The 13,618-nt window shown below is 38.8% G+C and overlaps 2 protein-coding genes across 3 annotated transcripts; both read left to right on the top strand.

Moving 5' to 3' along the window:
* Nucleotides 1-1,813: 1,813 nt before the first annotated feature.
* Nucleotides 1,814-6,212, top strand: idh3a (isocitrate dehydrogenase (NAD(+)) 3 catalytic subunit alpha). 2 transcript variants are annotated; one of them, XM_061076310.1, is made up of 12 exons: nt 1,814-1,879; nt 2,201-2,266; nt 3,185-3,247; nt 3,386-3,469; nt 3,563-3,677; nt 4,082-4,269; nt 4,515-4,648; nt 4,738-4,840; nt 4,943-5,007; nt 5,225-5,309; nt 5,436-5,588; nt 5,675-6,212. In XM_061076310.1, exons 1-12 carry the CDS (start codon nt 1,850-1,852, stop codon nt 5,756-5,758), a joined length of 1,170 nt encoding a protein of 389 aa, XP_060932293.1. In that variant the 5' UTR covers nt 1,814-1,849; the 3' UTR covers nt 5,759-6,212. The 2 variants fall into 2 exon arrangements, with proteins under 2 accessions (XP_060932293.1, XP_060932294.1); XM_061076311.1 differs by lacking the exon at nt 2,201-2,266.
* Nucleotides 6,213-7,368: 1,156 nt separating this feature from the next.
* dnaja (DnaJ heat shock protein family (Hsp40) member A) lies at nt 7,369-11,863 on the top strand. Its single transcript, XM_061076698.1, has 8 exons — nt 7,369-7,525; nt 7,786-7,928; nt 9,908-10,082; nt 10,220-10,324; nt 10,404-10,631; nt 10,732-10,962; nt 11,051-11,151; nt 11,267-11,863. Exons 2-8 carry the CDS (start codon nt 7,797-7,799, stop codon nt 11,480-11,482), a joined length of 1,188 nt encoding a protein of 395 aa, XP_060932681.1. The 5' UTR covers nt 7,369-7,525; nt 7,786-7,796; the 3' UTR covers nt 11,483-11,863.
* The last annotated feature ends 1,755 nt before the right edge of the window (nt 11,864-13,618 follow it).

Here is a 13,618-nt window from a genome sequence, read left to right as displayed (position 1 = left end):
GAATGCAATACTGGTTGTTGTATTGTGTGCTGGACAGACACTAAGTTAGGTATATGTGAGGATATCATTCTTTCACATAACCACAATGAGTCAGGCACTTACAAAAGTCCCCTGATACGTTCAAGAGTATCAGTCAAGCAGAGGACGTCATGTGGATTCCTGCAGATTTCAAAATATTGAATTAAACTAAATATGTGGCAATCTGAGTGTAGAAAATAGCTTTGGTAGCTGGGCTGCTTAATGTATCAGGACTGGAGGAGAGACATTTGACAGGTTGTTCATTTTGCAAAGTTAAGTTGAATGTTATGGATGGTTTATAGTGGTGAAAGACAAATAAAAGCAATCACCAGTAAACAGTCAGTACTCTAAAAGGAAACCATCTAATCAGAGCACCTACTATTAAAAAAGAAAGAACAACAACTTAACAGATGTCAGTGACTAACTCAAATAATGCATCCATGGCACAGTCAACTACAGGTAACAAAGCTCCAGGCGGCATCACGAGACGGTTCACATGCTGCAGTAAACAGCTGAGGGTTAATGGTTGAGAAGACCTGGCGTCCTGAGGCAGGGCAAGATATAAGGTTTTCAAAAGAGCAGAAATCTTACTGAGGAGGTAAACTAAGAGTAAGAGTGGTGGTTCAATTGGATTGAAAAGACAAACAAAAATATTATAAATATATAGATATTATACTAATAACAATAACACATTTATTATATGAAAACGTCCCAAAGATCATGTGACAGGAAGGAGAAACTGTACGTGTCATGTCATGACACAATGCTGAAATTTAAGGGAAATTCTTGCAGAAATTGGGATGTTGAAGAATTAGTTGGGGCAAAAACTGGCTAACAATATAGAAGCTGTGGGGTTTTAATCTTAGACTTACAATTATTATTGTCATTTTTAATATTATTACAATTTGTATCATTAATAATCATCAGAGGTGTCAAGTAACGAAGTACAAATACTTCTTTACCTTACTTAAATAGAAATTTTGGGTATCTATGCTTTACTGGAGTATTTATTTTTCAGACGACTTTTTACTTCTACTCCTTACATTTTCACACAAATATCTGCACTTTCTACTCCTTACATTTTAAAAATAGCCTTGTTACTCCTATTTCATTTTGGCTTGTTTTCATTCCGGTTTGTCATCGTTCAAAAACACACACAATGTGGCGCACGCAGCGGATGAGGCGTGCGCCAGCGTCCTCGCAGCATCCCACATTTTTCAATATAACATTTTAATATAACATTATAGTCATAATGGCTTTTAGAAAAATGTTTTTTTTGGAGGAGGTGGTGTAGTGCACTATAGGCCCCTGAGACGCAGCTTAAGAGTTTGTCCTTAATGGGAAAAAAATTCCCCTTACATTACTTTAACTTTTATACTTTAAGTAGTTTTGAAACCTGTACTTTTACAATTTTACTTAAGTAAAAAGCTTGAGTTGATACTTTTACTTCTACAGATGTCCTTTTAAACCCTAGTATCTATACTTCTACTTGAGTAATGAATGTGAATACTTTTGACACCTCTGATAATCATAATAATACGATTATGAGATAAAACATGATTTATAATACCCCGGGAAAATCCCTTATTACAGCAGCAGATAGTCTGAAGTATATAGAACACAGGAAAGTATACAAATATAATAAAATAAGATGAAAATACATAGAATGTGTACATGACATGCGAACAGCCCCTATCGGACCAACACCAGCAGGTGGCAGTAATGTGACATTGAGGCTGGAGACCGTGATAGCCCAACGAAGAAGAAGCGGCTTCTCTCTCCTGCTGCAGTACCCTATGTGCAGTACAGGATCGACCTTGGTCTGAAGCTGATGATGGCGGGGAAAGCGTGGAGGTCAGGGGTACGTACCGTCAGTCTGTCAGTCTCTCACATGTGTTGAACCAAACCTCTGCGACTGTGTCCCAACCACGGTCAGGTGACTTCAGCCTGTTTGACCGACGCTGCTTCATTCACAGACTAACATCTGCCTCCTAGCTAGCTAGCCATGCTACCTGCTTTTAGTTACTATAGCAACCTGATTCCTGATTCCTGACCTGCTACTACGACATGTTTTCTATGATGTGATAATAATGCATGTGGTGACAGTGTATTGCTGACTGCTCAAGTTTAACATGTTACTGTAAATCTACGCTAAGGCAACACGTCTTCATATCATCTGCAGATTCTTAATCTACTAAGAAAGTGGGGTTTATCGGTCAATGACAAGGATAAAATCAAGGCACAGGAAGTAAGTTAAACATGTGAAGTTGACTGTCCCCGCGGGGTTAGCACAGTAGCTAGCTAGCAACGACCCTCAGTAGAAATGCTGCTCAGATCTGAAGTTGACATGTTATTGAAACTCGGCACGGCTAGGACACGCCCTCCTCTGTAAACTGACAGCTCCTCTGCAAAATGAAACCTCTCTTCACTGTTGTTCAGCTACAATGGCAACATTACATTTTCTATCTCATCTAACCTTTACCTTTAATATAGGTATTTGTGTGGGTCCAAAAACCTTTGTCCTTCATTAAGAAGAAAAATGTTTAATTAAGGAGGCATTGCAGCTCCTGCTGTAATGAGTATCCTCTCCCAGAGAATCTATCTATCTATCTATCTATCTATCTATCTATCTATCTATCTATCTATCTATCTATCTATCTATCTATCTATCTATCTATCTATCTATCTGTCTTTCTGTCTATGTGTCTATCTTTCTATCTTTCTATCTGTCTCTCTGTATATCTATCTATCTATCTATCTATCTATCTATCTATCTATCTGTCTTTCTGTCTATCTTTCTATCTATCTATCTATCTATCTATCTATCTATCTATCTATCTATCTATCTATCTATCTATCTATCTATCTATCTATCTATCTTTCTTTCTATCTGTCTATATACCTGTCTATCTGTCTCTCTGTCTCTCTATATCTGCCTATCTGTCTGTGTGTATATATAAATATCTGTGGGCTGTATGCATAATTCTTGAGTCACCCTTTTTCTAGTTCGCTCGCTGCCCCAGTAAGTTAACTGTGCCCAGTCTTCTTCAGGTCTTAAGGGCTTCCTCAGTCAGAAATACACAGCATAGTATCCGTGACATATTCCTGCAATAGAAGTCAGAAGGTAAAATGAAAAGTATTTGATTTTTATATTCTTGATTGTCAGGTGTCGAAGGTGGTTGGAGCTTTGATGAGAGAGACTCCACAATCCAGGACGTTCAACCGTGGGGTATTCATCTTTTACTTTAGAGATTAAAAACATTTTAAATTGAAGACTTTTGACATATAACTTATTAACTTGTGACTCTGAAGTGACTTATTGTTCTATTATCACTCAGTGTAATTTTGTCTTTGTTCTTCCTCACAGTTGCAAACCGTCACTTTAATCCCTGGTGATGGAATTGGTCCAGAGATCTCCAATGCTGTCATTAAAATATTTGAATCAGCTCAGGTAAATACTTATATTATAAGTCTGTATTTTTTCATTAATTTTGTAATGGCTCTATTCAAACTAATCTTCTGCTGCTGTACACTTTTAAATTAGGCACCCATTCAGTGGGAAGAGAGGAATGTTACTGCCATTCAAGGACCTGGTGGCAAGTGGATGATTCCTCCTGATTGCAAAGAATCAATGGACAGGACCAAAATTGGCTTGAAGGGTACATTTTCACAAATATTTATTAAAAGTAGGATAATTAGCCAATAAGTTATTGTTAATGGTGATGATGATATTGATACACATTTTTAGTAAGTCTAGTTTTTAGTCTAGTAAGTATTAACTGATTCTTCTATACCTGTAACATTTCCCCCATTACTTCCCACAGCAGATGTTAGGGATTTAGATCATTTAGAGAGTTGAATTACATTTGCCAATGACACTAGAAGATCAGTTATTTTATCCTTTGTGTCAGAGAAAGTGGTTCAAAGTAAATAACTGATACATTTCTGTAAATTGCTGTTAAAAATAATCATGGCACATAAATATTAGATCTTATCCATCGGATAGGTGTTTGTTTTGAAAGGTTAACAAATAAATATTATTGATTTATGTAACCATAAACAGGTCCTCTGAAGACACCAATAGCTGCTGGTCATCCCTCTATGAACCTGCTGCTTAGAAAGACCTTTGACCTCTATGCCAATGTGCGTCCCTGTGTGTCCATTGAGGGATACAAAACCCCCTACACTGATGTGAACCTGGTCACCATCAGGGAGAACACAGAGGGAGAATACAGTGGGATCGAGCATGTGGTAAAAATCTTCACACATTACTTGTCAAGTTTTGGAAATTAAATTTTTTTGTCAACTTTTTTTCTGTTTTGACCTTTTCATTTTACATAGACATGCGTAGAATCAAAATGTAGGCAGTTTTCTTTAGCTCAAAACCCTTATATTTTAATGTCTTTTTTGATTTAATTTCTCAGATAGTCACTGTTATTAATCTGTATTATAGCAGTGGGGTGTTTCACATTCACTATTGATAATATTCATTTCAGATTGTCGATGGAGTTGTACAGAGTATTAAGCTCATTACAGAGCAAGCCAGCCTACGCATTGCAGAATATGCTTTTGAATATGCCAGAAACAATCAGAGGGCCAGTGTTACTGCTGTTCATAAGGCCAATATTATGTAAGTTGTTTTTATTACAAATTCGTTTTAGAACTTAATTTTAAAGCTGTTTGAGGAAATTAAAAGGTTGTCCTCTCTTTTTTCTAAAGGCGCATGTCAGATGGGCTTTTCCTGCGAAAATGCAGAGAGGCCGCTGAAAAGCACAAAGACGTGAAGTTCACTGAGATGTACTTGGATACTGTGTGTCTTAATGTAAGTCCCAGTAACTTTTACAACAAATTAGTTTTTGATTGGATACAAAGCAATATTTTGCTGTAAATATTGTATATTTAACATCCAATTATGTGTTTACAGATGGTGCAGGACCCCACTCAGTTTGATGTGTTAGTGATGCCAAATTTGTATGGAGACATCTTGAGGTAAAACAGATTGTGTATGCATTTAAACACAACTGTGCATTGTGTCTTTTTGTTTTACTCTTCATGTAGAAATGTGTTAAAACCAGGAGAGCAGTGCTGACTAGGTTGAATCAAGCAAACAATATATTAGCAGAAACTAGCAATGTGTAACAATGACAACCACGTTACTGTAGGAACAAGAACTCTAAAAGTTAACCACATGTGTTTAATATTACAGTGATCTTTGTGCTGGACTTATTGGAGGTCTCGGAGTGACTCCTAGTGGAAACATTGGAGCCAATGGTGTTGCCATATTTGAGTCGGTATGTTGTTTTTCTATCCAGAAAATCAAGGTGTGGGAGTAGTTATTGAAGACACATGAACCTTTTTTTCTACATGTTTTTGTATCCTCATCATGATGATTGATTTTGATTAATTCCCTATCTCAGGTTCATGGAACTGCACCAGACATAGCAGGACTAGACATGGCCAACCCCACTGCCTTGCTGCTCAGTGCGGTCATGATGCTGCGGCACATGGGTCTGCACGGCTACGCCAAGAAGATCGAAGCTGCCTGCTTTGACACCATTCGAGACAAAAAGGTAAACTTCTTTTCAAGACATTAAAGACTCGCATGTTCATAAGTTCCCTTTCTGACTTATTATGCTTTTTGTCATCCAACTTAAAGGTTCTCACAAAAGACCTGGGAGGAAACTCAAAGTGCTCAGAATTCACAGATGTTATATGTCAACGAGTGCGTGATATGGACTAATAGGATCCTCATGTGGCTGTGAGTCCATTGTTAGTGTTGAAGCCTATAAACTTAATCATGGCATGTTGTATCTGCACATTTTAACCGGAATATGTATTTAAAAAGATTTTGAGATCCCAAAAGTTTTATTTTTCCCGCACTTTCCAAAGCATTGTCTTAAAACGTTGGACCAACATTCAACGCTGTATATGTTATATGAGTATACTCTTAAAGAGATTTATCTGTGGTGGACATGGTATATTTATTGGCTGTATTTAGCCTCCTGTGTGATGTATTGGACAATTTTATTTTATCATTGAAGGCACAATTTCAGCTTTTATAATTTGAACATTATCAGGCTCCTTCACATGAAACTTGAAAATGTTTTGCACTCGTCTTGTTGTTCAGGTCATTGTGTTCTTTGCTGCAACTATCATGAATGTACAATATAAAGAAAATGAGTATAACATCAGAACATGTCAGACTCTTTATTTCATAATTTGCTAATGACTATTCTTGGCTTTATTTGCGCCCTAAACTAACGGCAACAATTCCTATGATAACTTATATGTTTTTTGGGTTATTGATTTCATTTGTTCACATGGGAATAAACCATGTACTGAATATTACCAAATAGCAGCACAAAATATGTATATTTTTAAGATCCTTACAAGGAAGTACCTGGTAAGATTTTGACTGGAAATTATATGATATGTCAATCAGGACAGATTTAAATTGAAATATGAACAAAATGTATTGCCGTGCTGAATAAGAGATTAAGTAATGTGAAATGCTTGAGTCTATTTGATGCTGAGGTCTAGGCACTGCCGTTGGTTGATGGAATCTAGAGAATGTTGCGGATGTGAATGAGATGAGATTAGTGAACTCAGTTGAGCTTGACCAGTCTGCACATGAAGACTGGAGGAGGCTCAAAGTAAGTCACTGAAATTACAGCTGACAGACACAAAGTGGAAAAACAGATTTAAAGTTTGACAGTAACAACACGATTGGCTGATTTAGATCACGGCAAAATCAGTTTGATTACTATAAACATCCAACGGAAAAGAGAAAATAACTAAAAATACCGAATTTGCACATAATACAAACATTTCACTGAGTAAATATTGTTTGTATCAAAAGGTAATCGAGTAAAGTGCAGTGGCACAGGATGATTGCACCAGGATGTTGGTTGATTGCACAAAGCAGGGGGGGTACAAAAAGGAGTGAGTATGCAATGATATATAAATATATATATATATGAGGAATAAAATAATGGATATGAGGTTCATTTTGAACAGTTTCCTATTATTTGCCTTAAATGTTTGTATGGTTACTTGTAAAGCACCTTGTGCTATATACATATAAAGGTGATACATAAATACAGTTTTTGTTATTTTGACATTGATTGTAATTATAAATGATTATTGTTGTTATAATTGTGGGGATGTTAATATTGATGAACTCCCATCTGAAGACCTCGAGGGGATATTTTACTTGTTTAAATTACTTTTAAATGAGCTGCCTGTGACCCACTAAATGCTTTATAAGCCTCGGACCCTGGCACCATGGCTCCGGTGTAATTTAACCCGGGGGGAAGAGGCAGGCGGCTGGCCTCCTCTGACCACACCTCCTTCCACCTCCCGGCGGCCTCAGCACGACGAAACATCCGGCGCCTCTCCTGGAGCTCTTCAGAAAGTTCTACACCGTGGAGCGGTTATAAGAGCCGGCCATCTTCCCCCAGCAGCCACACCGAGCACCGAGGGAAACACGGGACTGTAACACCACAAGGTAAATGTGTGAATTCAAGTGTAAATGTGTACGAATCCCTTTGCTGCGTGGCTGCTAAACGCTGGCGGTTCAACGTCGGAGAACAACAGCGGAAGTAAAGAATGGTCCGTGAACGCCACATGTCCTGCAGCTGTTACCGTGTTTTTCATGTTTAGCGTCACCTCTGTCTCAAGGTAACCTTCGCCAACGGTCGTTTCACATTAACTGAAGAGCCGTATTGATTTGTTTTTTGTTCCTTTCTCTTCCGGGGTTTGTTGTAGAGGAGCTAACCATGGTTCACGAAACCGGCTTCTACGACCTCCTGAATGTCGGCCCCAAATCCACGCAGGATGAGATCAAGAAATCCTACAGGAAGCTGGCCCTGAAGTATCACCCCGACAAGAACCCCAGCGAGGGGGAGCGGGTGAGTGACGACCAGGCGCCGAGCCGCTGGACGTGTCTCTGCTAATTTTAAACACTTGACAGAAGGAAGTTTCTGGAAAGACCGAGGCCGCCTCCCCGGTCTCTGGCACCGTGTTAGAGCCAGGGATCAATATGGTGACATATCCTCTTCCTGACTCATGAGACCAATCAGTCAGTCACATTTCTTTGTGTAGCCCTTATTCACAAATCACAATTTGTCTCATAGGCCTTAAATGGATAGTTCACCTAAAAATGCAAAATTCCCTCATTATCCACAAACCACTTCGCCGGTTGAGTGAGTGGGGGAAGTGTTTGAGTCCACAAAAGACTTTGGGAGTTTCAGGGGCAAACAGTGCTGCAGCCAAATACAATATAGATGATATAACTGGGGGACCACTTCTTCAACGTATAAAAAAATCATTAAATGCCTCCATCAGCTGTTGTGGTGTCATCCATGTGTCTGTAAGCCCTGACATTCATATTGGACTCGAAACAAGGTCATTTGCACCAAGTATTTAGCCTGAATGTCCCCTGTGATCCTCCTCTGGAGCTGCGTACGCACGCGGATCACAGCGGACGTTTACTTTAATTGTATAAGATTTGGCTACAACGCTGTTTAACAGAAGTGTTTTGTGGACTCAAACACTTCTTCACCCACACCTCCATAGACATAGTGGTGAGTAAATAATGAGTGAATTTTACTTTTTGGGAAAAAGTGTGACGTCCTCTGTCCTTAACCCTCAACCAGAACAAGGAAAAGACAACAGAAAAAACTATTGACAGGGTAAAAAACATAGAAACCTCAGAGAGAGCCAGATGTTTAAAGTATTTTTACATGAGAAAATGTCTGAAAGAGATAAAGGGAGCAGCAAGACCGATGACTTGCGGAGTTATTGTCAGTACTGGTATGTGAGTAGGCAAATCCTGCACTTTTTTTTAAGGGCATTTAGTATTCATCCTCAGTAAGACGGGTATTGACATGTATCATTATCTTACTGTATTGAAAGATATTGATATTGCAGAATCTCTGTATTATATTATTGTTAAAAAGGCAGATTTTTTTCTTTGCTACTCGTTTTCATTAAGAGTGAGTGTTCATTAGGTGATAATTGGGATGCTATTACAGTACAAGGCCAGTAGAGGGCTCCAGCACTATTTGTATAGAGGGGATTAGATGGAGTAGTGTGCAGAGTGTTTAAGACCGAAAAGCTCTCTCACTTTGCTGCCTTGCCAGTGTTGCATCTTGCATATATTGCAGATATTAACTAACAAAATCACACATTATTACCAAGATGTAAAAAACAACAAGTACACAACCATTCATTCAATGCACGTTATAATGTTGAGCTTGGAAAGGTGCAGCATCTAGACTGCCAAAATAAAGAATAGGTAATTGGTGCGATCACCCGGGGCCTCATGGCTTGTGTCTACTGCAGAGTCATTTGAACTGGGAGTGAATGCTGATTGCATCTTTTGCCACGGCAGAAAAAAGTGAGGTGTAAGTGGGATTTTGGCTATATAGTGAAAAATAGGCTTCATTGATGGTCTTTAGCTTTACAACGATACCTACACATTTGTTTTGGTATTAGTACTGTCATCATGAAGTACGCTAACTAAAACAGCACTCAGTAGACTGCAAACTTTTGCCAAAACACATTTTTATATTCACCAAATCAGCATTTTGATATGGATGTGCACCAAACTGCACACACTCTTAAATATCAGTCTACCAAAGAAGCCTGCAATTATCAGTAGAATTGAATGGGCGCTTCCCTGACCCATACTGCAGCCCTGCACCAAATTTCATAATTAAAGTCCATGTGTACATCTAATTAAACCAAAAGATTATGTTTCAGGAATCATGAAACCGGCATCAGTCATTACCACTAATACTGAAGTATGTCAATTATTTATTTATGATATGAATGCAGTCCTGTTTTCCAAAGTGAGGTAATGTTTTTTAAATGTTTTAATCCACAGTTCAAGCTTATTTCTCAAGCATATGAGGTGCTGTCCGATCCAAAGAAGAGGCAATTGTATGACCAAGGCGGAGAACAAGCGATCAAAGAGGGAGGCATGGGCGGAGGAACATCACCAATGGACATTTTCAACATGTTCTTTGGAGGTGGGGGACGGACGCAGAGAGAGAGAAAAGGTACAATTTGTATTGGCTTGATAAGTAATCCACCTGCAGACTGTTTAAGTTTATATATTCCAAATGCATAACCTCTTTAACTTTTACCTACACATATTACTTTATTATACACCTATAATTTTTATATTTTCCTACAGGGAAGAATGTTGTTCACCAGCTTAGTGCTACTCTAGAGGAAATGTACAGTGGCGCCACCAGGAAGCTTGGACTCCAGAAGAATGTGATTTGTGAAAAATGTGAAGGTACGTATTGGTTTGTCGTTAATCTTGTATCGAAACAAGTGTGTTCAGAAGTATCAAAATGTCATTCTCTTTATGGCAGGTTATGGTGGTAAGAAAGGTGCCCTGGAGAAGTGCTTGACTTGCAAAGGAAGAGGAGTACAAATTAAGGTGCAGCAGATTGGGCCCGGCATGCTCCAGCAGATCCAATGCATGTGTTCAGACTGCCACGGACAGGGGGACAGGTTTAACGCCAAAGACCGCTGCAAGACCTGCAATGGACAAAAAGTAGAACGCAAGAAGAAGATTCTTGAAGTTCACATTGACAAAGGTTAATTTTCCTTCCCTCTCAGATATATTTATTTCTTTAAGAATTGCAGTTAGTATTAAATGTGTAAAGCAAACTAACTGGAAGATAAATTGTTTCGCAGGTATGAAAGATGGTCAGAGATTGACTTTCCAGGATGAAGGCGACCACGAACCTGGACTGGAGCCCGGGGATGTGATCATTGTGCTTGATCAGAAGGAACACTCTGTTTTCCAGAGGCGAGAGCATGATTTAACAATGAAGATGAACATCAAACTTATTGAGGCCCTGTGTGGTTTCAAGAAAACCATTCAAACCTTAGATGATAGAACGCTAGTCATCAACTCACAGCCAGGTAACTGATCAGCTGCTCTCCAGCCTCCCTAACCCTTAAATGGAGTATTTCAAATTCAGACTTCATTTAAATGTCTTTTTATCAACAGGTGAAGTCATCAAGCACAATGACATCAAATGTGTTCTGAATGAAGGCATGCCAATTTACAAGGATCCCTTTGAAAAGGGAAAGCTTATTATTCAGTTCCAGGTAAGACGCTGAACTGTTTAACCAGTGTTTACACCGGACACTGGATTCAAATCTTCCTTTGGTTATATTGTCAGACAAAACATTTAGATCAGGTAATTGTAATTTAACCCCTCAGATGGATTTCCCAGAAGAAGACTGGCTTCCAGAGCACCTCATGTTCCAGCTGGAAAGACTGCTTCCTCCCAGGGAGGACGTGATGGTTACTGATGATGCGGATGAGGCGGATCTCTGTGAGGTGGATGAGCGGACACAACAGAGAAACCAAGGCAGGGAGGCGTATCAGGAAGATGAGGAGGGTCCCAGAAGCGGAATGCAATGTCAGACACAGTGATAATACACTATGATATCACTGTGAGAGCATGTGGGGTTTTGTTGTGAAATGTTTTTGTTTCTTTAAAGTTATGATTTTTAAGTAATGCACAGCAGATTGTTCACATTAAGTTCAAAACAGTAAATATTTGTGTGCTTCTTTCCTGAAACACATGCAACTGGGGTGCTTGTATTTCCCATTTTTATTGTGCTCCCAAAGTTATCAAGTGTATGTTGTTATCTCATTCTCTTTTGTTGATGTATGCTTCTGAAGAAAACCAATGCACAAAAGATTTATTTTCACTCAAAAGCTGAAAGGACTACTTGTATGCTTTCTGTGAAGGTAATTTCAGCCATGACAAACATTTTATTATTTCTCAATTAAAGTCCCAGAATGCCTAAATCTTTGGTTTTGGATTTATTGAGATCTTGCATGTCATATTTAACATTGGCTTGTGGTAAAGCTGGTGGCACAGTTTACTTCTGACACTATAAATGTGATCTGTGGTGATTGAGTTGTTTCAAGCAAAGAACAGCTGCAATCATCAGTTCACAGACACCTGAAGCTATGACACAAATATTTGTGACCGATTTTATGAAATAATGAGACGATTGAAATGTTCTTTACAATGTCTGTTCTACATATAGATGCGTGTTATTGTTTTACATTTTTCTGGTTTTGGATGATTAGGGATATGTAAAAAGTCATTAAATTACTCGGCCCACCTGTGTCAATAACTTTCGGTCAGAATTCTATCAAGGCTGCAAGTCATTGGCCATGGGTTATGATTAATTGATTAAAATTAAGTTAGAACAGTAGGATGCTTTTGCCCCTTTAACTTCCCATTGGTAGGTTATCATTTCAGCTTTCCAGATGTCATAGAATACATGTCAAACTTTTTTTCCATTTTCATTCCTTTCTCCTACAATCTCTCTTTCCAGAGTCCAGTACTGTCTGGCAGTTGTGATTAAAAAGAGGGACCAGATCCTCTGTGTTAAAATTTGGATTAAAAGCAGTTAAAGAGGCAGAAGTAAAATGCTCGGAAAACGCGCTACATTTTTAATTTGTGTGCGATATCATGGCACTTGGGAAACAGAGATTAAAAGTAGCTAATAGTCCATCTCTAGCGCATGTATAAATAGCCTGACATTAATAAATGGATGATTAATCCTAATTAATGTTTCAGCATTATTTTTAGAGAAAAACATCTATCATGTCCTGTTCTACCTAAGACATGAAATCTGTACAGCCATAATAATTTGAATATATTTTATTGACAGTGAGAATGGCAAGAACATTTGGAACTGTTGGGATTTATTATACAACACATGTATAACCATAATAATCATTACAACCCGATCAATCTAATTACATTTTCATTTTTTTATTTGACCTGGAACCGTCTCAATGTACAAACACTTATATCACCTGTATGAAAAGTTAGGCCCAGGCCTAACTTTTAGATCTCAGAGAAGTATCAGCTTTGTCCAGGATGTCCTCTCTAATTCTTGTATAATTTGGATGAGCGGCCAGAACCTTATGACACACATGTATGGCATCGTCACGCCTCTTTGCCATTAAGTAGTTGAAAGCAAGCTTGTATCCAATAGATGGGCTAGTCTGAATCCCATATTTCCAAGCCAGTTCATAGTTGTGTGCTGCATCATGGAATTTTCCGTCTTTTTCCATCATATAGCCCAGATATTCATAAGCTTTACAGCATGACTTGTTATGCTTGAGGCATCTCTTCAGCAGGTCCCCAGCCAAGTCATACCTCTCCGAATGGATGTAGATGTCTGCCAGGAGCAACCAGCTCTTTTCAAACTCATTGGCATCAACTAGGCTCCACTTCATCTGAGCTAATGGTTTGAGCTGGTTCTTGGCCCGAAGAGGTTCTTTGAGCATCATATAAGCTGTCGCTACAGCCAACAGTGCTGGGACGTTGTCTTTCTCATTGTTGGCAATCTCCATGAAAACTCTGAGGGCTATTTCCATGTTGGCCTTCTTTTTGGTTGCCAAAAGGCAGTAGTTCTTCAGGATGCTGTGCTGTAGGTGTCCGCACGGTGTCTGAGGCTTTAACTCCTTCAGCAGTTTCCTAGCTGATCTTATAGCAAGGCGCTGTACTTCCTGCTTCTTTGTGGAGTTCTTCATTTCACT

This window comes from Limanda limanda, chromosome 8 (genome assembly GCF_963576545.1).
Source record: "Limanda limanda chromosome 8, fLimLim1.1, whole genome shotgun sequence".
NCBI classification, from domain to species: Eukaryota; Metazoa; Chordata; class Actinopteri; order Pleuronectiformes; family Pleuronectidae; genus Limanda; species Limanda limanda.
The sequence above is the reverse complement of the archived record's forward strand: the minus strand, read 5'-3'. Positions and strand labels throughout refer to the sequence as shown.

Excerpts from the sequence above, each read along its gene's own strand:
- dnaja (XM_061076698.1), top strand. The coding sequence starts at position 7,797 with ATGGTTCACGAAACCGGCTTCTACGACCTCCTGAATGTCGGCCCCAAA. Across the intron at positions 10,083-10,219 it reads GACGCAGAGAGAGAGAAAAG|GGAAGAATGTTGTTCACCAG; the intron begins GTACAATTTGTA and ends ATTTTCCTACAG. Across the intron at positions 10,325-10,403 it reads GATTTGTGAAAAATGTGAAG|GTTATGGTGGTAAGAAAGGT; the intron begins GTACGTATTGGT and ends TCTTTATGGCAG.
- idh3a (XM_061076310.1), top strand. The coding sequence starts at position 1,850 with ATGATGGCGGGGAAAGCGTGGAGGTCAGGG. Across the intron at positions 2,267-3,184 it reads ATAAAATCAAGGCACAGGAA|GTGTCGAAGGTGGTTGGAGC; the intron begins GTAAGTTAAACA and ends CTTGATTGTCAG. Across the intron at positions 5,008-5,224 it reads TTGTATGGAGACATCTTGAG|TGATCTTTGTGCTGGACTTA; the intron begins GTAAAACAGATT and ends TTAATATTACAG.